Source organism: Heterodontus francisci, chromosome 9, assembly GCF_036365525.1.
Source record: "Heterodontus francisci isolate sHetFra1 chromosome 9, sHetFra1.hap1, whole genome shotgun sequence".
Classification (NCBI taxonomy): domain Eukaryota; kingdom Metazoa; phylum Chordata; class Chondrichthyes; order Heterodontiformes; family Heterodontidae; genus Heterodontus; species Heterodontus francisci.
In genome coordinates this window covers 2,415,020-2,429,485 of record NC_090379.1, presented here as the reverse complement: position 1 = coordinate 2,429,485, position 14,466 = coordinate 2,415,020, and the positions used below count along the sequence as shown (strand labels likewise).

Here is a 14,466-nt window from a genome sequence, read left to right as displayed (position 1 = left end):
CTCCAGTCACAAAAACACCCGTAAACAATTACCCTTTGTTTCCTGCCACTGAGCCAATTTTGTATCCACCTTGCTGCATTTCCCTGGATCCCACGGGATTTAATTTTTTTCCCCAGTCTGCCATGTGGGACCTTGTCAAAAGTCTTGCTAAAATCCATGTAGATCACATCAACTGCACTACCCTCATCTATCTTCCTTGTTACTTCTTCAAAAAATTTAATCAAGTTGGTCAAACAAGATCTTCCCTTAACAAATCCATACTGACTATCCTTGATTAACCTGTGCCTTTCTAAGTGACAGTTTATCCTGTCCCTCAGAATCGATTCCAATAATTTGCCCATTACTGAGGTTAGACTGACTGGCCTGTAATTATTCACTCTACCCTTCGCTCCCTTTTTAAACAGAGGTACAATGCTAGCAGTTCTCCAATCCTCCAGCACCACACCTGTATCCAGTGAGGACTGTCAAATGATGGTCAGATCCTGGATATATCTCCGATAGAGGCCTGGAAATATCCGAAGGAAAAAAAGCTGAGTGCAGTGGTGACTTTCTAAGCCAGTGGTAATACAGGGCCACCAGGTTTAGGAGGAAATAGGACTTCCTTTAGGAGGCTGCAGATGTCTGTCACCACCTGATGTGACAACTGAGCCTCCTAACTCACGGCTATTCCAACATGTCAAGAAAACTCAGCTAATGGCGAAATACCCTGTATTGTGAGCAGTGCCTCCTGTGGGCTGCACCTCTCTGCCTGTCCGGTCTCTACTGATCCCCCGTCCTGTCCAGGCACAACTCTTGGAGCAGCAGGCTGTTACTGGACATTGGCCGATCCCGGCCGACGTCCAGTCTAAGGTGCCACCCACCCCAAAGTGTTTGAGGAGTGCTGCAAAGTGTAGAAATCAGCAGAAATACTGTGCCATAGTCCTTTCCTTCTAGCAGGTAAGAAAGTAGCTGTGAGTCCTGAATATTTATTACAGAACTTCCTAAAGTTTGATTCAGCCCCTCATTTGCTGCTGTGCTCTGGCTTTGCTTTCACTGGCGACTTACTGAAATGCCGGGAAACCTGTGGATCAGTTTTTTGAGATTTGTAAGTGAGTTGAAATTATTGCTGTAACTGCCTGATTAACATATGTCAATCCCGAGGTGCTTGTGCACATACAGCACACTATATAACACCAGAAGGTGCTGAGTTGAAACCTGCTTTCTGACACACTGAGTTTTACCTCCTTTAACAAACCCCCACCTGACTTGGAACTATATCGCCGTTCCTTCACTGTCACTGGGTCAAAATCCTGGAACTCCCTTCCTAACAGCACTGTGGATGTACCTACCCCACATGGACTGCAGCGGTTCAAGAAGGCAGCTCACCACCACCTTCTCAAGGGCAATTAGGGATGGGCAGTAAATGCTAGCCTGGCCAGTGACGCCCACATCCTATGAACGAATAAAAAAAATCAGGATGGTGTGTGACTTGGAGGGGATCTTGCAGGTAGTGGTGTTCCCATGCATCTGCTGCCCTTGTCCTTCTAGTTGGTAGAGGTCTCGGGTTTGGAAGGTGCTGTCTAAGGAGCGTTGCTGCAGTGCATCTTGTAGATGGTACACACTGCTGCCACTGTGCGTCAATGGTGGAGGGAGTGAATGTTTGTGGATGGGGTGCCAATCAAGCGGGCTGCTTTGTCCTGGATGGTGTCGAGCTTCTTGTGTGTTGTTGGAGCTGCACCCATCCAGGCAAGTGGAGAGTATTCCATCACACTCCTGACTTGTGCCTTGTAGATGGTGGACAGGCTTTGGGGAGTCAGGAGGTGAGTTACTCGCCTCAGGATTCCTAGTCTCTGACCTGCTCCTGTAGCCACGGTATTTATATGGCTACTCCAGTTCAGTTGCTGGTCAATGGTAGCCCCTAGGATGTTGATAGTGGGGGATTCAGCGATGATAATGCCATTGAATGTCAAGGGGAGATGGTTAGATTCTCTCTTTTGCAGATGGTCATTGCCTGGCACTTGTGTGGCGCGAATGTTACTTGCCACTTATCAGCCCAAGTCTGAATGTTGTCCAGGTCTTGCTGCATTTCTACACGGACTGTTTCAGTATCTGAGGAGTCACGAATGGTGCTGAACATTGTGCAATCATCAGCGAACATCCCCACTTCTGACCTTATGATTGAAGGAAGGTCATTGATGAAGCAGCTGAAGATGGTTGGGCCTAGGACACTACCCTGAGGAACTCCTGCAGTGATATCCTGGGACTGAGATGACTGGCCTCCAAAAACCACAACTATCTTCCTTTGTCTTAGGTATGACTCCAACCAGTGGAGAGTTTTCCCCCTGATTCCCATTGGCTTTGCTCGGGCTCCTTGATGCCATACTCTGTCAAATACTGCCTTGATGTCAAGGGCAGTCACTCTCACCTCACCTCTCCGATTCCCCTATTGTCTCTCCCTATTCCTTCAGCCAAAATGCATGACCTCACACTTGTCAGTATAAAATTCCATCTGCCACCTCTCTGCCCATCCTGCTAGCCTATCCATGTCCTGTTGCAGGTGGTTTATATCATCCTCACTGTCTGTTGTACCACAAAGTTTGGTGTTGTCAGCAAATTTTGTAATTCTACTCTGTATTCCAAGATCCAAGTCATCTATATAAAGCAAAAAAAGCAGTGGTTCCAGCACTGACCCTTGGGGAACACCACTGTCTACCATCCTTCAGTCTGAAAAACAACCATTTACTACGACTCACTGTTTTCTGCCCTTAAGTCAATATTTTTTAGACACTAACTCTCCTATTCTATGAGCCTCAATTTGTTAACCAGCCTTTTATGTGGTACTTTATCAAACACTTTCTTAAAATCCATATAAAGAACATCCACCACATTCCCTTCATCAACTTTCTCTGTTACTCCATCAAAAATGCAATTCAATTAGTCAAGCATGATCTGCCTTTTACAAATCTGTGCCAACTCTGTTTAACTCTAACTGAAACTTCTCTAAGTATCCATTGATATTTTTCTCTGATTATTGTTTGTAAAACCTTACCCACCACTGATGTTAAACTACCTGGTCTGTAGTTGCTAGGACTGTCCTTACACCTTTTCTTGAATAAAGGTGTCACATTTGCCACTCTCCAATCCTCTGGCACCTGCCCCTTATCCAGGGAAGATTGGAACATTATGCCAAGCCCTTTCCACTATCTCCATCCCCACTTCCTTTAGTAACCTGGGATGCGAGCCATTCAGACCAGGTAACTTATCTACCTGAAGCATAACCAGCCTTTTTATTATCCCCACCCTTAATCTTTACCCTATCCATTGTCTCCACTCTTTCTGTTTCTACAGATATTTTGTCAGCTTCCTCTTTCTTCGTGAACACTGAGATGAAAACCCACATGCCAAATGGAAATATTCATTTTATTGTGTGGAATATTGCCTGAGATTTTTCTTGGAGATTGTTGAAAATAACTTTTGAAACAGAACAGTTAGCAGCCAAGATGGCTATGCATAATTTGCATATGAAAAACCCAAAGGATCAGGCTGAAGAAGGATGTGATTAACTCAGCCTAGCCAGAACAATGGGTTGCTCTCTGATTCACTTATCTGGGATAGCCTTATCAATGTGGTCACCAAAAGCCAGCGACACCCATTGACTTTGAAAGAGCCAACCGCAGCCCCCCACCCCCCACCCCCCCAGTATATCTGAACATCTTGTGGGGAGAGCCTTGAATTTCAAAGACCCTTCCGGAAGATTCTGATTCAAATACAAAGAAGTGGTCATATCACATGACTGCTCGGGCCACTCTGGAGATTTGTGAATGGTGACTCAGAAGGCCGACAGTAACTGAGATCCAGCAAGAGAACATCTCTTTCTCTTCCTCTCTCCAGTAAAGTCCCAGAGAAGCCTCAAACCTACAGCCCAGTACAGCCAGCAGCTAGGAGACAAGGATAAAGTCCCTCTTCTGCTTTCCAGAACCATAGAAGCAAGCCTGAACTATGCACGTGGCCCAGCGTGGACTTCAGGACTACAATTCAACTAAAGACACTAAGAGTGAGATTCTGTATTTAAATTTCAATAATTAAGGACTCTACTCCAACCTCCCAACTCTGTTTTTCCCTCTGTAATCTATTTGTGCGTGTGGCTCTTGTGTGAATGTGGGGCGTGGCTGCATCGCGTATTTTAGTAATTTTAATTGGTTTAGAGTGTTAAGGTTAATAAACTTACATCTTTCTTGTTTAAACTCAAGAAAAGCTGTCTGATTGGTTAAGTTGCAATTATAATTAGAGGAACAGGAGGAAGTGCTTACAGAGGTGGGAAGTTGAATCACTGTGTTCCAAGGATAAACCTTGTTGTGGTCAAACCAGAGAAGGGGTGAAAGGGAATCCCGAGACCCCTTCCTCACCTGGTCGTAACAACACCAATGCAAAATACTCATTAAGTATATTAGCTTTGCCCTGCACACATATATTATCCTCTATGTCTCTTATTGGTCCCACTCCACCTCTTACCACCCACTTAATATTTACAGGCCAGTGGAAGATCTTTGGGTTCCCTTTTACATTGACTGTTATTGTATTTCCCTCCTCTTAACCTATTGTATTTGGCCGGGTTCTCACTTGAAGAATTCACCTGACATTTATCATACATCCTCTTTTTTTTGTTTCATAATCTCTCTCTCCCTTGTCATCCAAGGAGCCCTTAAAAATAACCCATTATTCTGATACAGCTCCTCTAGTCACTCTTTGGTTCCATTTTAACCTGGCTAGATCCCTTCTCATTGCATCTCCCTGTTTGTCTCTTGCTTTTTTTCTTTCTTGCTTTTTCTTTCCTTCTCTCAAACTGTTTCTCTATTTTGTTTTCTTTCTGTTTCTCTCGTTTTTCTGTTTGTTTCTCCTTCTCGCTGTGCTTGTTTCTGTCTGTTTCGCTTTCGCTCTCTCTGTTTCTCTCTCTTTTTTCTCTCTCTTTCTGTTTCTCTCCTTTTTCTCTTTCGCTCTCTCTCTCTCTCTGTTTTTTCTCTCTCTGTGTTTCTCTCTCTCTGTTTATTTGTATCCTGGTTGCTCTCCAGTTTCGCTGAATTTGCTTTGTTGTTTTGGTCGCTAGGGTTGAGCTTCGGAGACGGAATGACGTGTGTTGGGAGACGGAGAGGTTCCGCATTCCCAAACCCTCCCAGCCTTTCGGAGCTGCATAAAAACAGGGTGATGCAAGGACTCGGGCTCCCGCACCTCCTCCGCCGACCTTACAGCGAGTCCAGGAGAAGGAGCCTCTCCGACACACTTGCAGGTATTTCAGGCGCTTTGTGCATCTTTCAGCAGCGGAAAGGTGAGACCGGGCGGCAGCTCCGCTCATATTGCGGAGAATGATCTTTTCCTGCAGATTCTCCGCACTTCAGTCCTGGCAGAGTCTTTGGCTGCTTTCACCCATCCTCAGTGCAAAAACTTTTTACAAGCTTGCGATGAAGTTGCGCCGTTTATTCTGGAAACTTTGTTCAGTTGCTGAAAGTTTGTTTTGGGAAAGTGGCGGCGGATGAGTGACAGGAGGAGCCTGTACCTCCCCCCCCCCCCCCCCCCCCCCACTTACACCCCCTCACTCACCCCCCCACTTACACCCCCTCACTCACCCCCCCACTTACACCCCCTCACTCACCCCCCCCCTTACACCCCCTCACTCACCCCCCCCTTACACCCCCTCACTCACCCCCCCCTTACACCCCCTCACTCACCCCCCCCTTACACCCCCTCACTCACCCCCCCCTTACACCCCCTCACTCACCCCCCCCCTTACACCCCCTCACTCACCCCCCCCACTTACACCCCCTCACTCACCCCCCCCACTTACACCCCCTCACTCACCCCCCCCACTTACACCCCCTCACTCACCCCCCCCACTTACACCCCCTCACTCACCCCCCCCACTTACACCCCCTCACTCACCCCCCCCACTTACACCCCCTCACTCACCCCCCCCCACTTACACCCCTGCACTCACCCCCCCCACTTACACCCCCTCACTCACCCCCCCACTCACCCGCCCACTTACACCCGCCCACTTACACCCGCCCACTTACACCCCCCCACTTACACCCGCCCACTTACACCCACCCACTTACACCCGCCCACTTACACCCCCCCCACTTACACCCCCCCACTTACACCCCCCCACTTACACCCCCCCACTTACACCCCCCCACTTACACCCCCCCACTTACACCCCCTCACTCACCCCCCCTTACACCCCCTCACTCACCCCCCCTTACACCCCCTCACTCACCCCCCCTTACACCCCCTCACTCACCCCCCCTTACACCCCCTCACTCACCCCCCCTTACACCCCCTCACTCACCCCCCCCTTACACCCCCTCACTCACCCCCCCTTACACCCCCTCACTCACCCCCCCTTACACCCCCTCACTCACCCCCCCTTACACCCCCTCACTCACCCCCCCTTACACCCCCTCACTCACCCCCCCTTACACCCCTCACTCACCCCCCTTACACCCCCTCACTCACCCCCCTTACACCCCCTCACTCACCCCCCTTACACCCCCTCACTCACCCCCCCTTACACCCCCTCACTCACCCCCCCTTACACCCCCTCACTCACCCCCCCTTACACCCCCTCACTCACCCCCCCACTCACCCCCCCTTACACCCCCTCACTCACCCCCCCCCTTACACCCCCTCACTCACCCCCCCTTACACCCCTCACTCACCCCCCCCCCTTACACCCCCTCACTCACCCCCCCTTACACCCCCTCACTCACCCCCCCCCTTACACCCCCTCACTCACCCCCCCTTACACCCCCTCACTCACCCCCCCCTTACACCCCCTCACTCACCCCCCCCTTACACCCCCTCACTCACCCCCCCCTTACACCCCCTCACTCACCCCCCCCCTTACACCCCCTCACTCACCCCCCCCTTACACCCCCTCACTCACCCCCCCCTTACACCCCCTCACTCACCCCCCCCTTACACCCCCTCACTCACCCCCCCTTACACCCCCTCACTCACCCCCCCCTTACACCCCCTCACTCACCCCCCCCTTACACCCCCTCACTCACCCCCCCCTTACACCCCCTCACTCACCCCCCCCTTACACCCCCTCACTCACCCCCCCCTTACACCCCCTCACTCACCCCCCCCTTACACCCCCTCACTCACCCCCCCCTTACACCCCCTCACTCACCTCTCCCCCCCTCACTCACCTCTCCCCCCTCACTCACCTCTCCCCCCCTCACTCACCTCTCCCCCCCCTCACACCTCCCCCCCCTTACACCCCCTCACTCACCTCCCCCCCCCCTTACACCCCCTCACTCACCTCCCCCCCCCTTACACCCCCTCACTCACCTCCCCCCCTTACACCCCCTCACTCACCTCCCCCCCCCTTACACCCCCTCACTCACTTCCCCCCCCCCTTACACCCCCTCACTCACCTCCCCCCCCCTTACACCCCCTCACTCACCTCCCCCCCCCTTACACCCCCTCACTCACCTCCCCCCCTTACAATCCCCTCACTCACCTCCCCCCCCCTTACAATCCCCTCACTCACCTCCCCCCCCCTTACAATCCCTCACTCACCTCCCCCCCCTTACAATCCCCTCACTCACCTCCCCCCCCTTACAATCCCCTCACTCACCTCCCCCCCCTTACAATCCCCTCACTCACCTCCCCCCCCTTACAATCCCCTCACTCACCTCCCCCCCCTTACAATCCCCTCACTCACCTCCCCCCCCTTACAATCCCCTCACTCACCTCCCCCCCCTTACAATCCCCTCACTCACCTCCCCCCCCCTTACACCCCCTCACTCACCTCCCCCCCCCTTACACCCCCTCACTCACCTCCCCCCCTTACACCCCCTCACACCTCCACCCCCTTACACCCCCTCACACCTCCACCCCCTTACACCCCCTCACACCTCCACCCCCTTACACCCCCTCACACCTCCACCCCCTCACACCTCCACCCCCTTACACCCCCTCACACCTCCACCCCCTTACACCCCCTCACACCTCCACCCCCTTACACCCCCTCACACCTCCACCCCCTTACACCCCCTCACACCTCCACCCCCTTACACCCCCTCACACCTCCACCCCCTTACACCCCCTCACACCTCCACCCCCTTACACCCCCTCACACCTCCACCCCCTTACACCCCCTCACACCTCCACCCCCTTACACCCCCTCACACCTCCACCCCCTTACACCCCCTCACACCTCCACCCCCTTACACCCCCTCACACCTCCCCCCCCCTTACACCCCCTCACACCTCCCCCCCCTTACACCCCCTCACACCTCCCCCCCCCTTACACCCCCTCACACACCTCCCCCCCCCTTACACCCCCTCACTCACCTCCCCCCCCCCCTTACACCCCCTCACTCACCTCCCCCCCCTTACACCCCCTCACTCACCTCCCCCCCCCTTACACCCCCTCACTCACCTCCCCCCCCCTTACACCCCCTCACACACCTCCACCCCCTTACACCCCCTCACACCTCCACCCCCTTACACCCCCTTACACCCCCTTACACCCCCTTACACCCCCTTACACCCCCTTACACCCCCTTACACCCCCTTACACCCCCTTACACCCCCTTACACCGCCTTACACCCCCTCACACCTCCATCCCCTTACACCCCTCACACCTCCATCCCCTTACACCCCCTCACACCTCCATCCCCTTACACCCCCTCACACCTCCATCCCCTTACACCCCCTCACACCTCCATCCCCTTACACCCCCTCACACCTCCATCCCCTTACACCCCCTCACACCTCCATCCCCTTACACCCCCTCACACCTCCATCCCCTTACACCCCCTCACACCTCCATCCCCTTACACCCCCTCACACCTCCATCCCCTTACACCCCCTCACACCTCCATCCCCTTACACCCCCTCACACCTCCATCCCCTTACACCCCCTCACACCTCCATCCCCTTACACCCCCTCACACCTCCATCCCCTTACACCCCCTCACACCTCCATCCCCTTACACCCCCTCACACCTCCATCCCCTTACACCCCCTCACACCTCCACCCCCTTACACCCCCTCACTCACCTCTCCCCCCCTCACTCACCTCTCCCCCCCTCACTCACCTCTCCCCCCCTCACTCACCTCTCCCCCCTCACTCACCTCTCCCCCCCTCACTCACCTCTCCCCCCCTCACTCACCTCTCCCCCCCTCACTCACCTCTCCCCCCCTCACTCACCTCTCCCCCCCTCACTCACCTCTCCCCCCCTCACTCACCTCTCCCCCCCTCACTCACCTCTCCCCCCCTCACTCACCTCTCCCCCCCCTCACTCACCTCTCCCCCCCTCGCTCACCTCTCCCCCCCTCGCTCACCTCTCCCCCCCCTCGCTCACCTCTCCCCCCCCTCGCTCACCTCTCCCCCCCCTCGCTCACCTCTCCCCCCCCTCGCTCACCTCTCCCCCCCCTCGCTCACCTCTCCCCCCCCTCGCTCACCTCTCCCCCCCCTCGCTCACCTCTCCCCCCCCTCGCTCACCTCTCCCCCCCCTCGCTCACCTCTCCCCCCCCTCGCTCACCTCTCCCCCCCCTCGCTCACCTCTCCCCCCCCTCGCTCACCTCTCCCCCCCCTCGCTCACCTCTCCCCCCCCTCGCTCACCTCTCCCCCCCCTCGCTCACCTCTCCCCCCCTCGCTCACCTCTCCCCCCCTCGCTCACCTCCCCCCCCCTTACACCCCCTCGCTCACCTCCCCCCCCCTTACACCCCCTCACTCACCTCCCCCTCACTCACCTCCCCCCCCCTTACACCCCCTCGCTCACCTCCCCCCCCGCTCGCTCACCTCCCCCCCCCCGCTCGCTCACCTCCCCCCCCCCGCTCGCTCACCTCCCCCCCCCGCTCGCTCACCTCCCCCCCCCGCTCGCTCACCTCCCCCCCCCGCTCGCTCACCTCCCCCCCCCGCTCGCTCACCTCCCCCCCCCGCTCGCTCACCTCCCCCCCCCCGCTCGCCCACCTCCCCCACCCCCGCTCGCCCACCTCCCCCCACCCCCGCTCGCTCACCTCCCCCCCCCGCTCGCTCACCTCCCCCCCCCCCCTCGCTCACCTCCCCCCCCCCCCCCTCGCTCACCTCCCCCCCCCCCCCCCCTCGCTCACCTCCCCCCCCCCCCCCCTCGCTCACCTCCCCCCCCCCCCTCGCTCACCTCCCCCCCCCCCCCCTCGCTCACCTCCCCCCCCCCCCCCCTCGCTCACCTCCCCCCCCCCCCCCCTCGCTCACCTCCCCCCCCCCCCCCCTCGCTCACCTCCCCCCCCCCCCCCTCGCTCACCTCCCCCCCCCCCCCTCGCTCACCTCCCCCCCCCCCCCTCGCTCACCTCCCCCCCCCCCCCCTCGCTCACCTCCCCCCCCCCCCCTCGCTCACCTCCCCCCCCCCCCCCTCGCTCACCTCCCCCCCCCCCCTCGCTCACCTCCCCCCCCCCCCTCGCTCACCTCCCCCCCCCCCCTCGCTCACCTCCCCCCCCCCCCTCGCTCACCTCCCCCCCCCCCCTCGCTCACCTCCCCCCCCCCCTCGCTCACCTCCCCCCCCCCCCTCGCTCACCTCCCCCCCCCCCTCGCTCACCTCCCCCCCCCCCCTCGCTCACCTCCCCCCCCCCCCCTCGCTCACCTCCCCCCCCCCCCCTCGCTCACCTCCCCCCCCCCCCCTCGCTCACCTCCCCCCCCCCCCCTCGCTCACCTCCCCCCCCCCCCCTCGCTCACCTCCCCCCCCCCCCTCGCTCACCTCCCCCCCCCCCCTCGCTCACCTCCCCCCCCCCCCTCGCTCACCTCCCCCCCCCCCCTCGCTCACCTCCCCCCCCCCCTCGCTCACCTCCCCCCCCCCCTCGCTCACCTCCCCCCCCCCCTCGCTCACCTCCCCCCCCCCCCTCGCTCACCTCCCCCCCCCCCTCGCTCACCTCCCCCCCCCCCCTCGCTCACCTCCCCCCCCCCCCTCGCTCACCTCCCCCCCCCCCTCGCTCACCTCCCCCCCCCTCACCTCTGTCGCCCCCCCCCCCCTATCACTATGGAGACAGTGCCGGAAAATGGCATTGAGGTAGAACATCAGCATGGATCATATTGAATGTCGAAGCAGGCTTGAGGGGCTGAATGGCCTCCTGCTCCGATTTCCTATGTTCCGAAATACCGACTGGCTGTACAATAACTCCCACTTCAATAACCACCACACACCCCCTCCCAGTCTATACAATACCCCCAGACAACACTTCAGTAACCCCCATAAATGCCCACCCTAAAATAACTACCTGTCTATACAATAACTTTCCCCCTGTCGATACAGAATTACGCACCCCAATCTTTACTGCAATCCCCCGCAACCAGACTATACAAACTACTCCTCACTCACTCTGGTTTCTCTACGATACTTCTCATGCTCTCCTGTCTGCAGTACTTGTCTTCACTCTGGTCTCTCTACGATACTCCTTCTCACTCTCTGATGTTTCTCCGATACTTTTTCTCACACTCTCTGGTCTCTCTACGATACTCCTTCTCACTCTCTGATGTTTCTCCGATACTTTTTCTCACACTCTCTGGTCTCTCTACGATACTCCTTCTCACACTCTCTGGTCTCTCTACGATACTCCTTCTCACACTCTCTGGTCTCTCTACGATACTCCTTCTCACACTCTGGTCTCTCTACGATACTCCTTCTCACACTCTCTGGTCTCTCTCCGATACTCCTTCTCACTCTCTCTGGTCTCTCTACGATACTCCTTCTCACTCTCTCTGGTCTCTCTACGATTCACCTTCTGACTCTCTCTGGTCTCTCTACGATACACCTTCTCACTCTCTCTGGTCTCTCTACGATACTCCTTCTCACACTCTCTGGTCTCTCTACGATACTCCTTCTCACACTCTCTGGTCTCTCTCCGATACTCCTTCTCACTCTCTCTGGTCTCTCTCCGATACTCCTTCTCACTCTCTCTGGTCTCTCTACGATACTCCTTCTCACTCTCTCTGGTCTCTCTACGATACTCCTTCTCACTCTCTCTGGTCTCTCTACGATACACCTTCTCACTCTCTCTGGTCTCTCTACGATACACCTTCTCACTCTCTCTGGTCTCTCTACGATACACCTTCTCACTCTCTCTGGTCTCTCTACGATACACCTTCTCACTCTCTCTGCTCTCTCTACGATACACCTTCTCACTCTGGTCTCTCTACGATACACCTTCTCACTCTGGTCTCTCTACGATACACCTTCTCACTCTCTCTGGTCTCTCTACGATACACCTTCTCACTCTCTCTGGTCTCTCTACGATACACCTTCTCACTCTCTCTGGTCTCTCTACGATACACCTTCTCACTCTCTCTGGTCTCTCTACGATACACCTTCTCACTCTCTCTGGTCTCTCTACGATACACCTTCTCACTCTCTCTGGTCTCTCTACGATACACCTTCTCACTCTCTCTGGTCTCTCTACGATACACCTTCTCACTCTCTCTGGTCTCTCTACGATACACCTTCTCACTCTCTCTGGTCTCTCTACGATACACCTTCTCACTCTCTCTGGTCTCTCTACGATACACCTTCTCACTCTCTCTGGTCTCTCTACGATACACCTTCTCACTCTCTCTGGTCTCTCTACGATACACCTTCTCACTCTCTCTGGTCTCTCTACGATACACCTTCTCACTCTCTCTGGTCTCTCTACGATACACCTTCTCACTCTCTCTGGTCTCTCTACGATACACCTTCTCACTCTCTCTGGTCTCTCTACGATACACCTTCTCACTCTCTCTGGTCTCTCTACGATACACCTTCTCACTCTCTCTGGTCTCTCTACGATACACCTTCTCACACTCTCTGGTCTCTCTACGATACTCCTCACTCTCTCTGGTCTCTCTACGACAGTCCTCACTCTGGTCTCTCTACGATACTCCTTCTCACACTCTCTGGTCTCTCTACGATCTCCCCATGCTCTCTCCACTCTCACTACGATACCCCTCCCTTGCTCTCTCCGGTCTCCCCGCCACCCCCCTCGCCGCCCCCTCCCTCCGGTCTCCCCGCCACCCCCCTCGCCGCCCCCTCCCTCCGGTCTCCCCGCCACCCCCCCCGCCGCCCCCTCCCTCCGGTCTCCCCGCCACCCCCCCCGCCGCCCCCTCCCTCCGGTCTCCCCGCCACTCCCCTCGCCGCCCCCTCCCTCCGGTCTCCCAGCCACCCCCCCCGCCGCCCCCTCCCTCCGGTCTCCCAGCCACCCCCCTCGCCGCCCCCTCCCTCCGGTCTCCCCGCCACCCCCCTCGCCGCCCCCTCCCTCCGGTCTCCCCGCCACCCCCCTCGCCGCCCCCTCCCTCCGGTCTCCCCGCCACCCCCCTCGCCGCCCCCTCCCTCCGGTCTCCCCGCCACCCCCCTCGCCGCCCCCTCCCTCCGGTCTCCCCGCCACCCCCCCCGCCGCCCCCTCCCTCCGGTCTCCCCACCGCCCCCTCCCTCCGGTCTCCCCGCCACCCCCCTCGCCGCCCCCTCCCTCCGGTCTCCCCGCCACCCCCCTCGCCGCCCCCTCCCTCCGGTCTCCCCGCCACCCCCCTCGCCGCCCCCTCCCTCGGGTCTCCCCGCCACCCCCCTCGCCGCCCCCTCCCTCGGGTCTCCCCGCCACCCCCCTCGCCGCCCCCTCCCTCGGCTCTCCCCGCCACCCCCCTCGCCGCCCCCTCCCTCGGCTCTCCCCGCCACCCCCCTCGCCGCCCCCTCCCTCGGCTCTCCCCGCCACCCCCCTCGCCGCCCCCTCCCTCGGCTCTCCCCGCCACCCCCCTCGCCGCCCCCTCCCTCGGCTCTCCCCGCCACGCCCCTCGCCGCCCCCTCCCTCGGCTCTCCCCGCCACGCCCCTCGCCGCCCCCTCCCTCGGCTCTCCCCGCCACGCCCCTCGCCGCCCCCTCCCTCGGCTCTCCCCGCCACGCCCCTCGCCGCCCCCTCCCTCGGCTCTCCCCGCCACGCCCCTCGCCGCCCCCTCCCTCGGCTCTCCCCGCCACGCCCCTCGCCGCCCCCTCCCTCGGCTCTCCCCGCCACCCCCCTCGCCGCCCCCTCCCTCGGCTCTCCCCGCCACGCCCCTCGCCGCCCCCTCCCTCGGCTCTCCCCGCCACGCCCCTCGCCGCCCCCTCCCTCGGCTCTCCCCGCCACGCCCCTCGCCGCCCCCTCCCTCGGCTCTCCCCGCCACGCCCCTCGCCGCCCCCTCCCTCGGCTCTCCCCGCCACGCCCCTCGCCGCCCCCTCCCTCGGCTCTCCCCGCCACGCCCCTCGCCGCCCCCTCCCTCGGCTCTCCCCGCCGCCCCCTCCCTCGGCTCTCCCCGCCACGCCCCTCGCCGCCCCCTCCCTCGGCTCTCCCCGCCACGCCCCTCGCCGCCCCCTCCCTCGGCTCTCCCCGCCACGCCCCTCGCCGCCCCCTCCCTCGGCTCTCCCCGCCGCCCCCCTCGCCGCCCACTCCCTCGGCTCTCCCCGCCGCCCCCCTCGCCGCCCACTCCCTCGGCTCTCCCCGCCG

The 14,466-nt window shown here is 59.2% G+C and overlaps 1 protein-coding gene across 7 annotated transcripts in view; it reads left to right on the top strand.

Annotated features, from left to right (window-relative positions):
* Positions 1 to 5,072: 5,072 nt before the first annotated feature.
* LOC137373538 (jun dimerization protein 2-like) overlaps positions 5,073 to 14,466 on the top strand; it is a 90,773-nt gene continuing 81,379 nt past the window's right edge. The window contains exon 1 of one of the 7 annotated variants that reach the window (XM_068038430.1): positions 5,073 to 5,263. In XM_068038430.1, coding sequence (XP_067894531.1) covers positions 5,104 to 5,263 — 160 coding nt within the window. In that variant the 5' untranslated portion in view covers positions 5,073 to 5,103. The remainder of the gene's footprint in view (positions 5,264 to 14,466) is intronic. The other 6 variants (XM_068038432.1, XM_068038431.1, XM_068038433.1 and 3 more) reach the window with 6 other exon arrangements.